Raw genomic sequence first — 17,450 nt, 5'->3', positions numbered from 1 at the left:
CTAATGCTGTCCTGCATCAAGTCCTGTTCACCATAACCCCAATATTCAATATCTGACAATATCTCTCCTTGTTCTAATGCCTTTAGTTAAACTTATTAATCTTACATTTAAAACCGATCATCCACCCTAACTTCTGTAACCTTCTGCAGCCTAATTACCCTTCAAGAACTTTCACCAATTCTGGCACCTTGTGCACTGCCAGAGAGCAAATGTTAACTAGTTTGGAGAAAATTACTGTTGGGTCTATTTTAGGCTCTGCTGGATATGTTATTATATCCAGGTAATAAGGATCAGAATGCTCCAAGCAAAGAGACTAAGTTATATTTTCAAGGGACTTGGAATGATGATGGTCATCAAAATAAATTGCAGCAATTTATTGATTTCCAAAGATTGACTGGATAATAAATAACTACACTTTAAGAGAAAGACAACTGTGAAACATGCATAAAATAAACTCTGAACCAACATCTCTCAAAAATATTCAAATGGAGTCAAGGAATCCTGTCATAGCAGAAGGCAAGAAAGTGGTATTAAGTGAAACTCTGATTTGGAGAGCCAGTGTAAATATGATGGGCAGAATGGTCTCCTTCTGTGCTATAACATTTCTGTGATTCTTTAAAGGAGGTTAGCTTTGGTGGATGAGATTAGGTAGACAAACCCAAGAGGTTATTAAAACATCATCCATTCAACATGATCACCCAAACTCAAGATCTTCCCTGGTCGGTTGTGTCAAGAAATAATACACACTCAATTGATGACCTTTTACCGTGAAAGACTTTAAATGGTACCAGAAACATTTGAAACAGTTTAGTCTGCCAGTTTACACCTGTTTTAAAATAACAACTTTCACAAATTTGCACCTAAAAGTAACAGCTACACTCTGGGAGCACAATAAATTAATGTAGCCATGATGTCCTGTGTGTATTTGAGGTTAATTTGACAGGTTGTATAAATATCACTAGTTATGAATGAACACTGTTCATACAGTAATCATGCTCAGTAATCATGTTGCCACAGTGGCTCAGTGGTTAGCCCTGCTGCCTCATAGCACCAGGGTCCCAGGTTCAATTTCAGCCTCAGGTGACTGTCTGTGTGGAGTTTGCACATTCTCCCTGTGTCTGTGCGGGTTTTTTCCAGGTGCTCCGGTTTCCTCCCACAGTCCGAAGATGTGCAGGTCAGGTGAATCGTCCATACTAAACTGCCCATAGTGTTAGATGCACTAGTCAGACGGAAATGGAGCTGGGTGGGTTACTGTTTGGGGGGTCGGTGTGGACTGGTTGGGCCAAAGGGCCTGTTTCCACACTGTAGGGAATCTAATCTTGTTTTTACTTGAACTAAGCAAGGAATGTAGAATCTCTTGGTACAAGCAAGGCTAAGAAATCTTACAGAATTCTGCAAACCTCAGTTGTATCACACAAAACATTTTATCGACGAACGTGATATTGAAAAGTGGGCCTCACAAGATGCATTGCCCTATCTCTCTATAGTGGCATAAAACTGACCTGAGTGATTTCCTCTGCTCATTTCAGAGGGGAATGAGATTTACAGAGAAGTCAGAATGCATCAGAGCAGCAAGTTCCCTTCCCTTAAGGAAGTTATTTGGAGCCAGGTAGGTTTAAACAAAAATCCAACAACTTTTGTGGTTGGATTTTCTCTAGTGAAAGGCTAAAAGTTGCACATTTTTTTCATGCAAAACTACAGACTTTTATTGGGATTGGTTTCAATCTCACTCCCAGTCCAGATTCCTCATTACCTACACTCTCACACTGTGTACTTATAGAAAACCTAAGGCAAGTATTGGGGTTAAGTTGTAGAATCATTGGGTTTACAGAAATCTCTGGTAGATACAGATCACCCATGATCATATTGAGTGACAGATCATACAAACTTAAGGTCTGCAAGACATCCACTAATTCCTTAGGGTTTATGTTAACCTTGGGAATAAGAGTGAAGAGGATGCAAGTACATTGAAAGGATTTGAGTGTATCCAGATTCAGCAGAGGACACAGTCCAGTGGCAGAATCTATATCGCTCCACCTTTTGTGAAAACCCTCTTAAAGCAATTTCATTTTGTTTAGTTTGATTTTATTTGGGAGATGCAGGTTATGAGGAAAGATTGCAAAGTTGGCTTTCCATCCAAGATCTGCACCACTTTTTAATCAAACAGATATGGCCTTTTCTCAAGTCACTGCGATGTTGATTCAAAGTGGTGGTTTATAATGCTTCCTCCAATTAAACTTCACAGTTGACTGGCTCTGTTGTTTCTTTCAGTTTAATCTAAGAGGCACTTGATGCTTTTACTTTGCTGGCAGCAATGACAACCATTCTTCCCTTCCCTTCACCACCCCAAGACCATTTACAAAGCAAGAAACAGAGAATGTGGCATTATTGAGATTAAATGAGTCAACTTTGTTTGGTGTTGCCTGCCAGGGGATGATTGCAGTGAGCCCTTGGAGATTTCACATCTCACAGTTCATCTGAGTTTTCTTTATCAGCATCAAGGTCTGGTTTAAACTGGTATGAAAATTAGCAGTTATGTAAAGCAACAAGGTAAAGAGTAACAATGAGCATTTTGGTGTTAGGGTTAAGTTAGCAGATGGTCTGATGTGTAATGTAGATTTGAAGTACTGAGTTGGAGACATCACTGGGTTCGATTACTTGATCTCAGGAGATATTTTTGAGCACGTGAACTGGTACCAGAATCTCAGCTAAGCAACAAGGAGAAGCAATTTGTCTTCCTACATTTAATTATTAGTGACTCTACCCAGCTGGAAAATATTATTTGCACCCATGCATTGGCAGGATTGCCTGTTAGGATATTTACATTGGGCATTTGTGATATCTATGGACATGTTGGCTTGCTTGTGTGTATGCTAATGTGTGCACATGCTAGTGTTCATGTATGTTGAAGTGAATATGTTGGTATATGTACACTCATGTCTTTGTGTGCATGCATGTTTATGCATTCATTGTTGGTGTGTGCCCACATTGGCATCTGTTCATATTCATGTGTGATTACATTTGGGATTTGTATGCTTTGTAAGTTTGTGTATAGAAATACACATGGGATAAAGGAAGGATTATAAAATCGCAGACGAATCTTATGAGCTTTTTCCTGAAAATCTTCACAGGAGCAGCAGCAAAGTTTCAATAGCCTAGAACCAATCTTTTCAGCAATTACTCTCCTCAAGGGATAAGAGAAGAAAATTGTGAATTCGAGGGGATTTGTGAAATGCTAACTAATGCAGAGTACAGTAACTACAGTTAAATTGCTTAAATTAAAACTGCTCAGAGATAGAAAGACATTTAATATAGTTTGTAGATAAAGCTAGCAGAGGAATCTAAAAGTACAAAGAAGAATTCTTGGAAACCTTATTTTGAAGGGAGGAAGGAAATGAAACGCTGCAGTTGCAAAGGGCAGGGTGTGATGTCCAAAAGGCACTGTTGCAGATGAAGAGGAAGGGGAGAATGGGCATGGGCAGCACCAAACACTCAGAGAATTTCTGAATGGATGCTGATGTGCGATGGGATGGGAAGTCATGAAATAATCTGGCAACCACTGAATCAAATACGTTTCACTTTTGTGGCAGTAGCTGCGTGGGCAGGCTGTGGTTTCATGTATGAACATCTTCAAGGAATGCAAACTACCCTCAAAGCATCAGCATCATTCAAAATGGGGCAGTTACCATTGAAAGGTTGGCAAAAGGCTACTTGAGTGAGGAACAGCATGACAGTCCTGCTTGAAGGCACCCTCAGTGATGTCCACACACTTGCATAAAACCTTACACTCACACTGTATGGTTTGAACTGAAGATTACAGAGGGGTAATCATATTATTAAGAGTGTATCACAGACTTCCAGACATAAGGAAACTGAATAGCAAAAAATGATTTGAGAAAGGCAAAAAAAAAATCAAGAAGTAATAACTGGCCTATTATTAATGTTGATACAATTCAGATAAAAGCAAAGCAAAGAGAAAATTGATGAAGGGTTATGCCTGAAACATTGACTCACTTGCTCCTCGGATGCTGCCTGATGTGCTGTGCTTTTTCCAGAGCTACACTTTATCAACTCTGACTTCTCCAGCATCTGCAGTCCTCACTATCTCCAAATAGGTATTAAAACAAGCACAGTCATTTTTAGTGTTGCTTGAATTTTACATTCAGACTGAATTCTCAAACTGCTCATGATGGCATGTAAACTCTTATTCTCTAGATAATTACCACTCCATTCCTGAAAACAACAGCCATACAATACCTTCAAGAGTAGTCTCCTCTCCTTCTAGAGGAAGGCTGCTGCCTTCAGTATATTCTGCAATCACATTGACCAGGTAGGTCGTTTCAGGCAAGAGGTCAGTCAGGACTCTGGTCGTCTGGTCTGCAGGCACCCGGATGGAAGTGAAATCACCTCCTACCGCTACTTTATACTTCAACAGGTAGGACAGGACATCTGGGCCAGCTCCGGTCCAACTCACTCGGAAACTACGAGATGTTACCTCAGAGGTCCTCAAATCTGTGGCTGCCGTGAAGGCTACAATCAGAGAAAGAGATACCAATTATTTACTGGTTCTGTTGGAATGATCAGACCTTATTTTTAATGTTTCAATGTCTATTTGTGCCCATCATAGAGAAGGCTTTCAATGATAAGTTATCTCTGATTCCATAAATCGACACTTTCACATTCACTTGAACACCATTACCATATTCAAGGCTGTAATAGACAAACTTTTGATTCCTGAAGAAGGGCTTATGCCCGAAACCTCGATTCTCCTGCTTCTTGGATGCTGCCTGACCTGCTGCGCTTTTCCAGCAACACATTTTTCAAAACTTTTCATCAGTAAGGGAATTGAGGCATATGGGGACAAGGCAGGAAAGTGGATATGAGGATAGTCAGATCAGACATGATCTCACTGAATGGCAGAGGAGACTTGATAGGCCAAATAGTGTACTTCTATTCCTTCTTCTGGTCATTTCACGTTGCTGGATCAAAGCTGTTTAACCTGAGCACCAACATTTATCAATAAGGCAAAAGGAAAATCAAAAGTTGATTGTTCAAAGAAAAGCCTGACAATGGCTCAGTGGTTAGCACTGCTGCCTCACAGCACCATGGACCTGGGTTTGATTCTAGCCTTAGACGACTGTCTGTGTGAAGTTTGCACGTTCTCACCATGTCTGCGTGGGTTCCCTCCCACAGCCCAAAGATGTGCAAGTTAGGTGGACTGGGGATGCTAAATTGCTCACTGTGTCCAGGGATGTTACGGCTGGGTGAATTAGCCATGGGAAATGCAGGGATGGGGTGGTTCTGGGTGGGATGCTCTTCTAAAGGACGGTGTGGACTTGACGGGCCAAATGGCCTGTTTCCACACTGTAGGGATTTGTTGTTAATGGGAGCATTCACTCGTTCCAAATGTCATCGTCATCTCTTCTAGGATAAGAAGTGAGTCACACTGAATAGTCACCAACAAGGTGTTCCTGCCATGAATTAACATTATGTGATATTAATAACTTGCCTATTAACACAGTTGTGAGACATTTATTTGTTACTTTAGCTGAATGCTGCAATCAAATATGAGGGGTGACCACCCACAAAAAAGTTGCCTGAACCAATTACTACCCAAGCTGCGCGGTGACCAGAGCAAATCAGAGGTTGAGAGATCTGCAGCAAGTAACACACCTGCTGACTCCCTAGTGTCTGTTCACCATCCACATGATTCAAGTCAGGAGTGTGACGGAATACTCTCCCCTTGCCTGAATGAGTGCATTTCCAACAGCACTCAAGACTCCATCCTTGCCCAATCAGCAACCCATCCATTACCTAAAATAATCACTCCCTTCAAGATTGATGCACAGTGGCCACAGTGTGTAGATACAGAAGATACACTGCAGTCACTTGTCAAGACATCTAAGGCAGCACCTTCCAACCCACAACCTGCCACCATCTAGAAGGACAAGGGCAGCGGATGTATGGGAAGACCATCAATTGCCAGTTCCCCTATAAGCTTCTGAATTGTCTTGATTTGGAACAACAGCACTGTTCCTTCAGTGTTGCTGGGGTTAAAATCCTGGAATACCCTTTCTAAACATTACTGTGATGCACCAACGATACAGGAACTGCAGTGGATACTGACAGGCTGGCCATGAATCTGTTAATTAGTTTTTCAAATATTGAATGGAGACATTTTAAACAAACACATCAAGATTATTGTGATTATATGGATAGTGCTATTTCAAGGCTGTGAGAACAGTTGAAATGCATTTTTTGAAAAATTTAACACACCTTTTGATTGAATCTTTGGGCAGAACAAGCACTTGAGTAGAAATTAATCTTGGATTGTGGTACTTAATAGAAGTACTGGATTAGTGGTGCTGGAAGAGCACAGTAGTTCAGGCAGCATCCAACGAGCAGCAAAATCAACGTTTCGGGCAAAAGCCATTCCTGATGAAGGGCTTTTGCCCGAAACGTTGATTTCGCTGCTCGTTGGATGCTGCCTGAACTGCTGTGCTCTTCCAGCACCACTAATCCAGTATTTGATTTTCAGCATCTGCAGTCATTGTTTTTACCTTGTACTTAATAGAAGCCCTGCCCAATGTTTAGTTTCATTCGTTTAACTCCACGCAGGGACTGAGTATAACAGGTAGTCAAAATAATACCACCCCTTTTAAGCAAATGCCAGAGACAAATTTCTATCCCGGTTCTTGTGTTTTCTGAGCAGGGGGACAGTTTGCTCCATGAAATGGTTCGAGCAGAGATCCCACTCACTCACTCACCCCTTGCCCTGATGGCCTTCACCTCCTCCACGATCCTGAGACATAGGGTCTGCGTCAGCTTCGTTGACACTCGCTGGAAGGAGTCAAAATCGTCCACCTGGTACACGTGAGTATTTTCAGGAGGCGAGGCGATAGCCACCAGCTCACTAAACACTGCATCTTTGACGCCCACCGCAAAGATCTCCACCCCAGCATCTCGCAGCTTCAAGGCAGGTTCCTTGAAGGCGTCGGAGGACTTGCCATCCGTGATCAGCACCATCACCCGTGGCACGTTGAACCTAGCCCCTTTCTCTGGGACAAAGACCTTCTGCCTCACGTACGTCATGGCCCTGCCAGTGTTGGTGGAGCCTCCCCTATAGGGGAAAGTCCGTATAGCGCTTAGCACATCCTCCAGCGTTTGATGTCTCATGAGGGTAAACTCTGTGTGGGGTTCCCGGCTGTACTGAACGAGGCCAATTTGGATGCGGTTGGGACCAACCTGGAATGTCTTGACCAAGGTTTCCAGAAAGTCTTTGACCTTAGCAAAGTTACTCAGGCCAATGCTATAGGAGCCATCCACCAACAGGACAACATCAGCTTGTGTGGTTTCATCCAGGGTACATTCTACAGGGATCAAAAAATAAAATACATTATCACTTTTTTTTCTGATACTAAGAAATTTTTAATAGCTTTTCTGATTCATCTCATGACAAATGAGATCGTCATTGATACCATGGGACATTGAGTTTACAACATAGAAACAGGCCATTTGGCCCATCTGATCATTGTTGATGTCACATAGTCCTCCTCCCATCTGATTTAACTCCATCAACATGTCTTTCCATATCATTCTCCCTCATATGTCGACTGCTTTACAAGTCAATTACTCCCTGAAGTAACAACTTTAAAATTCGCACATTCTCTGAGTAAAGACACTTCCAATAGGATTTATTAGTGATGCTCTTATATTTATTGATGATAGTTTGGTTCGACCTCCAACAAATAGAAATACCTTCACTTCATTTCCAATTTTATGATCTTAAAGACCTCTAACAGAGGATTGTATACTGTACTATTCTGATGAAAAGACTGTGAGGGAAGGATGTGATTGCAATGGAGGGGGTGCAGAGGACTCTCAACAGGATGTTGCCTGGAATGGAGAATTTCAGCGAGGAAGAGAGGCAAGATAAGCTCAAGTTGCTTTCTCTGGAGCAGAGATAGTTGAGGGGGGACCTGATGGAGGTGTATAAGATTAAGAGGGGCATAAGATTAAGGGGGAATAGAAAGTTAATGTAATCCTTAGTCAAAGGTTCAACAACAAGGGGATCTAATTTTAATGTGAAAGGCAGGAGGTTTAGAGAAGATTTGATGAAAAGAGCTTCAGCCAGAAGGTGTGGAATGCATTTACTGGGAGGGTCATTAAGGCAAGGCTCTTATAATCTTCAAAAAGTACTTGGATGAGCACTTGAAGTGGTCATATTGTGAGCCATGTTGTGAAGGAGCCGGTGTTGGACTGGGGTCGACTATGTTAAAAATCACACAATGCCAGGTTATAGTCCAACAGATTTATTTGGAAGCGCTAGCTTTCGGAGCACTGCTCCTTCACTGCTTCCAAATAAACCTGTTGGACTATAACCTGGTGTTGTGTGACTTTTAACTGTATCATACAAAGCTATGGGCCTAATGTAGGAAAGTAGGACCACTATGTTTGGCAGTGTACTTATGGTAGGAGAAAGTGAGGACTGCAGATGCTGGAGATCAGAGCTGAAAATGTGTTGCTGGAAAAGCGCAGAAGGTCAGGCAGCATCCAAGGAGCAGGAAAATCGATGTTTCGGGCATGAGCCCTTCTTCAGGAAGTACTTTTGGTGACAGGGTAGATGGACTGAAGGGCTTTTTCTGTAGTTTTTCTGTAGTTTATGATTCTGTGTGTAACTTCTGATGCCATTTAAGATGGCAGGGCCTAAGTCCTGACCTTCTTATTGTCAATTAGTTCTTGAAGTACGCATCACAACTATATGGCACAGGTTAGTGTACCAACAGGTCTTATTTTTGTATTTTCCTCTGCGTTTGAATAAGGCACAACCCACAGTCTTCCCACTTCATGATAAAACTACCACTGGGTCATGCTTTAGCATCTGTTGAACATTGTTCAATCTTCAGGAACATTCCCACTTCTGACTATATGATGAAGGGAAGATCATTGATGAAGCAACTGAGGATGAGTGCCCCAGGACACTACGTTCAGAAACCTCTGCAGTGATACCCTGGAGATGGCATGATTGGCGTCCACCATTCACAATGACTTCCCTCGTTCTAGGTACTCCTCATGCTAGTTAAGACCACTGAGAATTTCCCCAACTCCCATTGACTCCATTTTTTAAAACAATTTCCTTCTTGTTCCTGTGTTTAGTTCACTCTATGAATCATTGCAGTTGATAATCCTCCTCAAAAGAGTAACCATCTGAGTTATACGATTCTTAAACCATCTCTGCAAAGCCTTATCTATCTTTCTGTCCCTTTGTTCAGTGTCAATGCATGGCCACAATGGGAAGTAACTTGTTATTTTTTCTATGGGTCTGCTGAATGCATACTGAATCTTGGAGGACAACAATGGCAACTTACCAACTGACTCCTTGACTGGCTGTGTCTTTTCCATGAGCGATACAGGCTCACTGGATGCTAGCCCTCTCATGGCGTACAGATTAACCTGATACTCGGTTTCAGCAGTAAGGTCTTTGACCACGGCTGTCCTGGTCCTGGCATCAACATTGATGCTTTGCTCCGGAATGCCAGCCACCATGGGAATGAGATGGACTCTGTAACCAGTGACCTGACCGGGAGATGAATCCCAGACGAGCTTCATGAAGTTAGACGCAATCTCCAAGACTTGTAGATTGGAAGGTGGCTCCACCACTGTAGATTGCAGAAAAATATTACAACATGAAAAGACTTCCTAAGAAGTGTTCTGAACATGTAATGTAGATCTTAAGAGTTCGGTCTTTGATTGACTTCATCTACCAGGATGGATGCTACAACATGGAAACTGACCATTCGGTCAATGCCAGTGTTTATATTCCACATGGCTACTCCCTCAACTATTCCTTGTGTGCCATATCCTCACCACTCTGATTTTAAAAAACTTCTAGATTCCTTATTGATGATGATCTCCTATTTATGACACCTGGTTCTGGACTTCCCCCAAAAAAAAGGAAATATCTTTTCCACATCTACCCGATCAAGGTCTTTCACAATTTTAAAGACCTCTATCAGAACACCCCTCCATGAGACTGCCATTGCAACAGCAGCATTGGCAGTGGACGAAACCATTCTGATGGAGAATCATGGATTTGCAATATTGTCTCTGCCAGACCGATAGAGTTTCGCCAGCAATTTCTGTTTTAGTTTGTTTCAGATCTCCAGCATCTGCAGTTCTTTGTTTCATTTTTCTAAGCTATTTCCATGGGTGCGGAGACTGTTAATCCAAAGACCCAGGTAAGGTTCTAGTGGCCCAGGTTCAAATCCTATCATGGCAGATGTTGGAATTTGAATTTTAAAAAGTCTGGAACTACGGGTTTAATAATGACCATGCAACTGTTGTTGATTTTTTAAAACAGCAAATTAATTATGGATGCTGTAAATCAAAACAAAATCAGAAATTGCTGGAAAAGCTTAGCAGGTCTGGCAGCATCTGTAGAGAGAGATCAAAATTAGCATTTCCGGTTAAGTGACCCTGCCTCCAAACCCTTGATTGTCAACTGATTGTTGATTTCTGGGGGAATCCCTATCTGCCTCGTTGATCTCCTTTAGGGAAGGAAGCAGCTGTCCTTATCAGGTCAGGCCTTCATGTGACTCCAGACCCACAGCAATGTGGTTGACTCTTAACAGCCCTCTGGCCAATTAAGCATGGGCAATAAATGCTGGCTTAATCAGCAAAGTCCCAATGCATGAGCAAATCAAGAAAAAACTTCATTCCCAACTCCCACCTCCAAACTCACAACCCTGGGGACATTCTGCAGAAACCTGACCATATTGAGTCATACAGTCATACAGGATGGAAACAGACCCATCTGTCCAATCAGTCCATGCTGAACATAATCCCAAACTAAACTAGCCCTACCTGCCTGCTCTTGGCCATCCAAACCTTTCTTATTCATGTACCTATCAAAATGTATTTTATTTGTTGTAATTGAACGCACATCCACCACTTCCTCAGAAAGTTCATCGCACACACGAACCACCCTCTGTGTAAAACATTTGCCCCCCCCCCATGTCTTTTTTAAATCTCTCTTCTCTCACCTTAAAAATGTTGCCCCGGTCTTGAAGTTCCCCACCCGAGGGAAAAGACAACTACCATCATACTATCTACACTCTTCATTATTTTATAAACCTCTCAACATCCGGCACTCCAGTAAAATTACTGTTTAACTCTAATGGAAAGGAAGAAGCTTTTTCCCTCTTATTAATAAATCCTACCTTCCTCCCCGCTCACGATATCGCTGAGTTGTTCCTCGATGCCAGAACACACCAGGTTTATTATTTCATTTTGAACATCCTGGATGTTGTCAAAGTCTGCCACTTTGAAGACATGCTTGTTTAGGGGGGAGGAGCCGATCAATTTCAATTCATCCAAATCAGCTCCTTTTATACCTGGGGGAGGGAAAGCAAAAGGGTTTTGGAGCAAATAAAAGCTTGCGCTGATTCTTTCAAAGCATGGCATTGGAGGAAAGCCGACAAGTGATGTTTCATGGCAGTTTAATCATCCATGCTCGCAGTGCTTTGTTGGATGCCTTCAAGTTTCTGTCATAGCTCAAAGTCATCACAAAAAAAAGCCAAAGATCTCAACATGCACAGAAAGTATTCACAGGCAGACATAATTCAGCAGCCCGCACTTCAGAAAGATAACAAGAACAAGAAACAGGGCAAATCAAGGAAACCTAAATTGGGTCCGACCAGGCTTGGCATTTAGAAACCTTTAGATCATACACAGAAGAGGGGGAGAAAATACCTGTATTTACATAGCACCTTTCACAACCTTCGGAGGCCCCAAAACACTTTACACTCATGGAGTACTTCTGAAGTGTAGTCACCAGTGCAGTGAAGCAACTGCAGCAACCAATTTACACATAGCAAGGCAGAACATTGAAAGGCATTGAGGAGTTCATTTCTGGAAAAGCGTAATTCCAAGCAGAAGGCAGTACAAAGAGAAAGAGGAAGGAATAGTGCATTAGGTGTCACAACTAAAACCTGGAGTGAATGAGAAAAGAAAGTGATGACGAGCAATGATACATCTGACTTGGGATCAAATGAAGGGGCAGACTGGTTGTGAGAGAGAGGGGATTGGGGCTGTAGGTAGGGAGACAGTTCCAAATTGAGAAAACAAGCCTTATTTTGTGTTCTATCCAGGAGTGTGAGAAGAAGGTGCCAGAGAGGCTCTCCAGATATAGGAGAACTATTCAAGTCTTGGACAGATGTGGACATTGTAAGACATTAGACATCATGCCAAAGAAAGCAGCAGCTTGTGGGAATATAAGGTTGGATGCAGGATTGAATGTATAGTCTAGTTTATTTATCTTGGGCAGCAAAGCGAGAAACTTTACAGACGTTTTCCACAGGACACTCAGCATGTTGAGTCTCAGATAGAGAGGTTTGTATGCAGGCTGTGGAAGGAAGAGGTTGATAGGGCTGGATGGTCATTTTCCTTTCCATGCTCTAAAGTCTGCGTGCAATGCTAGGCAAGTGTGGCTTTAGGGTTAAAGAAAGAATTGCCGGTACAAAGCATCTCACCTAATGTAAATACCTCAACCCCGATATTGCGTAGAGCTTCAGCACTTTCTGTCACAGGGTCCTGGGACTTGCCGTCAGTGATGATGACTGCTATTTTGGGATAGGATTTTCTTGCTCCAGCAGTTTCACTAAAGGTGTTCTGTACCAAGTAATTAATGGCTTCACCTACAAACCAAACATTAGACAATTTCAAATCAGTCACGGTATTCAATACATTTTAATCCACAATAGACGTTTCAGCTCTCCTGAGATTAATGCCTTTATGCTATTCTCATTTTGCCATATGACCTGACTCTTTGATTAATTTCAAGCCTTTAACTCACATCCATTATTTGATACATAAACTACCTCAACCCCTTGATTAGATTTCAGCCTCCAACTCACATGCAAATATTCATTACATTTGCTGAATGAGCATCTATACCTAACCTTTCATCTTACATTGACTTTAAATCAGAGTTTATAAGATAGCTGGAGTACTTGAAAGTGAGATAAAAATAATGTTCTGTACCAGTCATTGTATTGCCTCCCTTGTAAGGAAGATTAGTAATCGCACTCAGTAGCTCCTGCTTCCGATTGTATCTGTTTAAGTCAAACTCAGTCCTTGTGTCCGAACTGTACTGCACAATTCCAACTCTGGTCTTATCTTCTCCAATCTCAAATGCAGAAACGAGGGAGTAGATGAATTCCCTGATTTTTTTGAAATTTGCCCTGCCCACACTCCATGATCCATCAACGAGAAATACCAAATCGGCAACTGCAGAGGCTGAGCACTCTGGAGGAATAAAATATTTAGATTAGATTACTTACAGTGTGGAAACAGGCCCTTCAGCCCAAACCAATCCTCCAAAGAGTAACCCATCCAGGACCATTTCCCTCCTAACACGAGGACGAATAGGCATGGCCAATTCACCTGACCTGCACATCTTTTGACTGTGGGAGGAAATCAGAGCAAACCCACACAGACAGAACGTGCAAACTCCACACAGACTGTCACCTGAGGCTGGAACCAAACCTAGGACCCTAGTGCTGTGAGGTAGCAGTGCTAACCATGCCATCCCAACAGGGGGTTGTATTCACAGCAGGATTTAATGAGGATTAACCATAACACCAACACTCAAAGTAAATACAATGACACAACATCCCAGCCAATGGTGAGGTATAGAGTAGGTGAAAGGAGTGGAGCAGCTTCACCTGATTGGTCCCAGGGCTGAGAAAAAGTGATAATGAGAAGAAACTAAAGAAAGAGGAGTTGTTCCATTTGGAACTGAGGCAGTGAAGAGGAAACTTGGTTGGGGTTCTTGACATCTTAAAGGTTTTAATGAAACAACTAAAAAGAAAATTACAGGCAAGAGGGTGTGTAATGAGAGAACACAGATTTAAAGTAATTGGAGGGCAGACAGTGAAAGAATGAGGAAAACAGTTTAGATGTAGAGGTGCTGGTGTTGGACTGGACAGGTTACAGGTTCATTTAAAATCTCAAGTTTTCAGAGCACTGCTCCTTCATCAGGTGAAGTGGAAGGAAGTGAATAGGCACAAAACATACAGTCAAAAATCACATGACACCGGGTTATAGTCCAACAGGTTTATTTGAAAGCATAAGCTTACAAAGCTCTGCTCCTTTTGCAAGTAGCTAGTGAGAGGGTATATCACACACAAAATTTATAAGTAAAAGATCAAACGCTGATACAACTGATCCAAATGAACTGAACAAACCTAGATGGCTATTAAGTCTTTAATCAATTAGAATGGAGGTGCAGGTTTCAAGTGATTAAAATCTATATTGCAGAATTCTTTTCAAGTGACTGCCCCAAGTTAATTTAAGGTTTTATCAGTATAAAAAAGGTGACATCTCAGGTCAGAGTGTGATAGAATACTTTCCGCTTGCTTGGATGATTGTAGCTCCAATAACACTCAAGAGGTTGGATACTATCCAGGACAAACTGGCCCCTTTGAATGGTAGTGTCTAGATTAGAGTAATGCTGGAAAAGCACAGCAGGTCAGGCAGCATCCAAGAAGCAGGAAAATTTATGTTTTGGGCAAAAGCCATCTATTCCTGATGAAGGGCTTTTGCTCAAAACGTCGATTTTCCTGCTCCTCGGATGCTGCCTGACCTGCTGTGCTTTTCCAGCACCACTCTAATCTAGACTCTGGTTTCCAGCATCTGCAGTCCTTGTTTTTATCCCTTGAATGGTACCCTATTCATCAGCTTAAACAATTGAATCCTCCACTATCACCACACAGTAGCAAGGATATGAACCATCCATTAGATGTGTTACCACACCTCAATGAATCTCGATCAACAGCACTTTCCAAAACTGTAATTTCTACCACCTAGAAAGACAAGGGCAGCAGATACGTAGGAACATCACTTCCTGTAAGTTCCTGTCTAAGCTACACCCCTTCCTCATGTAGTATCACTGATGTCGCTTCACTGTCACTGGGTCAACACCCTGGACTTCCAACCTGAATGGAACTGAAGGTCTATGTACATCACATGGACTGTAGTCCAAGAGGGCAGTTCACCGCGACCATTTTAAGGGCAATTAAGGATGGGTAATAAATGTTAGCGCAACCAGTGACACCCACATCCCATGAAAGACTAAAAACGAACTTAATGGATGAACATAAACATTCAGCAATAAGGACATTTTAAACTCATAACAATCAGAAAAGCATTTGCATCTTCTCCTTTTCATTGTAGCGATTTACCAACTAACGTGCCAAAGATTAAGAGTTCACACACACTATGCAAATGTGAGTATTGAGATTACATACTAATCAGGAATGTAATTAACCACATCTGGATTTACAATTAACAACATGTGGCTTATGTGTTGGAAAACACTGATTTATTCCAGCTCCCACTTTTCGATGGGACAGTGTCCAGCACTTTCTGTAAATGATTGTTCTAAATGCATAGTTTTGTCAAAGTGGTATCATTGATTGGACACTTAATCTCACAGCACAGTATGAAAGTCCTACAAATGACAACATCATCAGAACACAAAGAGAGGTCAACATGAGTCTTGACACTTTAGACAACAAAACTTGATGAGCGTCAGTGCTACAGCAACTGGCTCTCAGCCTTCAAGAATGGAGCCAGTTCCTGTTCTGACACACAACACTACAAGTGAAGACATGGGGCCATAGGGAACAACCTTATCCAGGCAGCAACACCCAAAAATGGAGATCCTAACATGGCTTCATTCTCATGTACACTTTGGAGCAATGTTGTCTGTTCTCTGATCTATGTCACTGATGGACTTGACCATTCCAATATTCCACTGGTGAGCCTGTCACCTCCCAAGCTCTGTAAACTTGCAATCATCCAATATCTTCCTGCCCAGACTCTCTTGTACCAAGTTCAATGCATCCATCATCACCCTGTGCCTACTGATCAGCACTGGCTCTCAACCAGTAGCTCCTCAATTGTAAAATTCTTATCTTTGTCTTCAAACATATCTGATATTTGCCACCTCCATCAATTCTATAGCTCGCTGAGATCTATACATTATACCAATTCTGGCCTCCAGCACGTCATTATTTTTTAATCACTTAGTGACCGACTCTTCAATTGCTTGGCCCTTAAGCTCTGGAATTTCCTTCAAAGCTCAGATTAAAAGCCAACCCACACTAATTTCTCTGAGAATCATAGAATCAAAAAGAATAGAAGAGGTTCTTCAGTCCATCCAGTCTGTACTGCCAAAAATATACTACTCCCAAAATTAATCCACTTTCCCAAACTACGCCCCAAACCTCAAACAACATGACACTTCAAGTGCTCATCCAAGTACTGTTAACAGGTGTGAGGTTTCCCACTTCAACTACCCTCCCAGGAAGTGCATTCCAGATTCCCACCACCCTCTGGGTGACAAAGCTTCTCAAATCGCCTCTAAACCTCCTTCCTTTGACTTTAAAATTTTGTCCCCTTGTAACTGGCCTTTCAATGACCCTGTTTGCTGTTTACCAAGTCCATTGCCTCATCATCTTTTCTATCTCTATCAGGTCACCTCTCAACCTTCTCTGTTCCAAAGAAAATGACCTGAGCTTATCCAGGCTCTCTTCATCATTGAAATGCTCCATCCCAGGCAACATCCTCTGCACCCCCTCCAGTGCAATCACATTCTTCCTCTGGTGTGGTACCAGAACCATACACAGAATTCCAGCTGTGGCCTGACCAAAGACCTGTACAGCTCTTTCATAACCTCCCTGCTCTTATAGTCTATGCCTTGACTGCTAAATTGTCCCAAATGCCTTCTTATTTACCTTACTAATATGCCCTGCCCCCTTCAGGCTTCTGTGGACAAGTTCACCAACATCCCATTGCTTCCATGAACCTCCTAGTAAACTTCCATTGACATCATGAGAACACAAAGACAGGTCAACAAGTGTCTTGACACCTTGGACGACAAAACCCGATGGGCATCAATGCTACAGCAACTGGCTCTCAGCCTTCAAGAATGGAGCCAGTTCCTGCTCTGACACACAACACTACACGTAGAGCCACAGGGAACAACCTTATCCAGATGGCAACAATCAAAAACGGAGATCCTAACATGGCTTCATTCTCATATACAATTTGGAGCAATGTCGTCTGTTCCCTGATCTATGTCACTGATAGACGTGACCTTTCAAATGCCAAATGGTTATGATAGCAATACTAAGAGCTTTGGGATTACGTTAAGTGTGCCCTTTTAAAAATGGATTCTCAATGTGTGGGCATCAGTGGTGGGAACTACATGTATTGATAATCTCAACCTGCCCTTGAGAAGGTGGTGGTGAGCTGCAGGTACCTCCACAATGCTGTTAAGGAGAGGGCTCCATGATTTTGACTGAGCAACACTGAAGGAATGGTGATATATTTCTAAATCAGGATGGTGAGCGAAATAGAAAGAAACTGGCAGCTGGTGGTGTTCA

General features: G+C 42.2%; 1 protein-coding gene across 1 annotated transcript in view; it reads right to left on the bottom strand.

The window, feature by feature from the left end:
- col12a1a (collagen, type XII, alpha 1a) overlaps positions 1–17,450 on the bottom strand; it is a 267,414-nt gene that overhangs the window by 217,657 nt on the left and 32,307 nt on the right. The window contains exons 6-11 of the mRNA XM_072580290.1: positions 13,042–13,305; positions 12,531–12,695; positions 11,220–11,393; positions 9,369–9,659; positions 6,768–7,370; positions 4,258–4,530 (exon numbers count right to left, since the gene is read on the bottom strand). Of these exons, the coding sequence (XP_072436391.1) occupies positions 4,258–4,530; positions 6,768–7,370; positions 9,369–9,659; positions 11,220–11,393; positions 12,531–12,695; positions 13,042–13,305 (1,770 nt within the window). The remainder of the gene's footprint in view (positions 1–4,257; positions 4,531–6,767; positions 7,371–9,368; positions 9,660–11,219; positions 11,394–12,530; positions 12,696–13,041; positions 13,306–17,450) is intronic.

The sequence above is a fragment of the Chiloscyllium punctatum genome, chromosome 11 (assembly GCF_047496795.1).
Source record: "Chiloscyllium punctatum isolate Juve2018m chromosome 11, sChiPun1.3, whole genome shotgun sequence".
Taxonomy (NCBI): domain Eukaryota; kingdom Metazoa; phylum Chordata; class Chondrichthyes; order Orectolobiformes; family Hemiscylliidae; genus Chiloscyllium; species Chiloscyllium punctatum.
The sequence above is the reverse complement of the archived record's forward strand: the minus strand, read 5'-3'. Positions and strand labels throughout refer to the sequence as shown.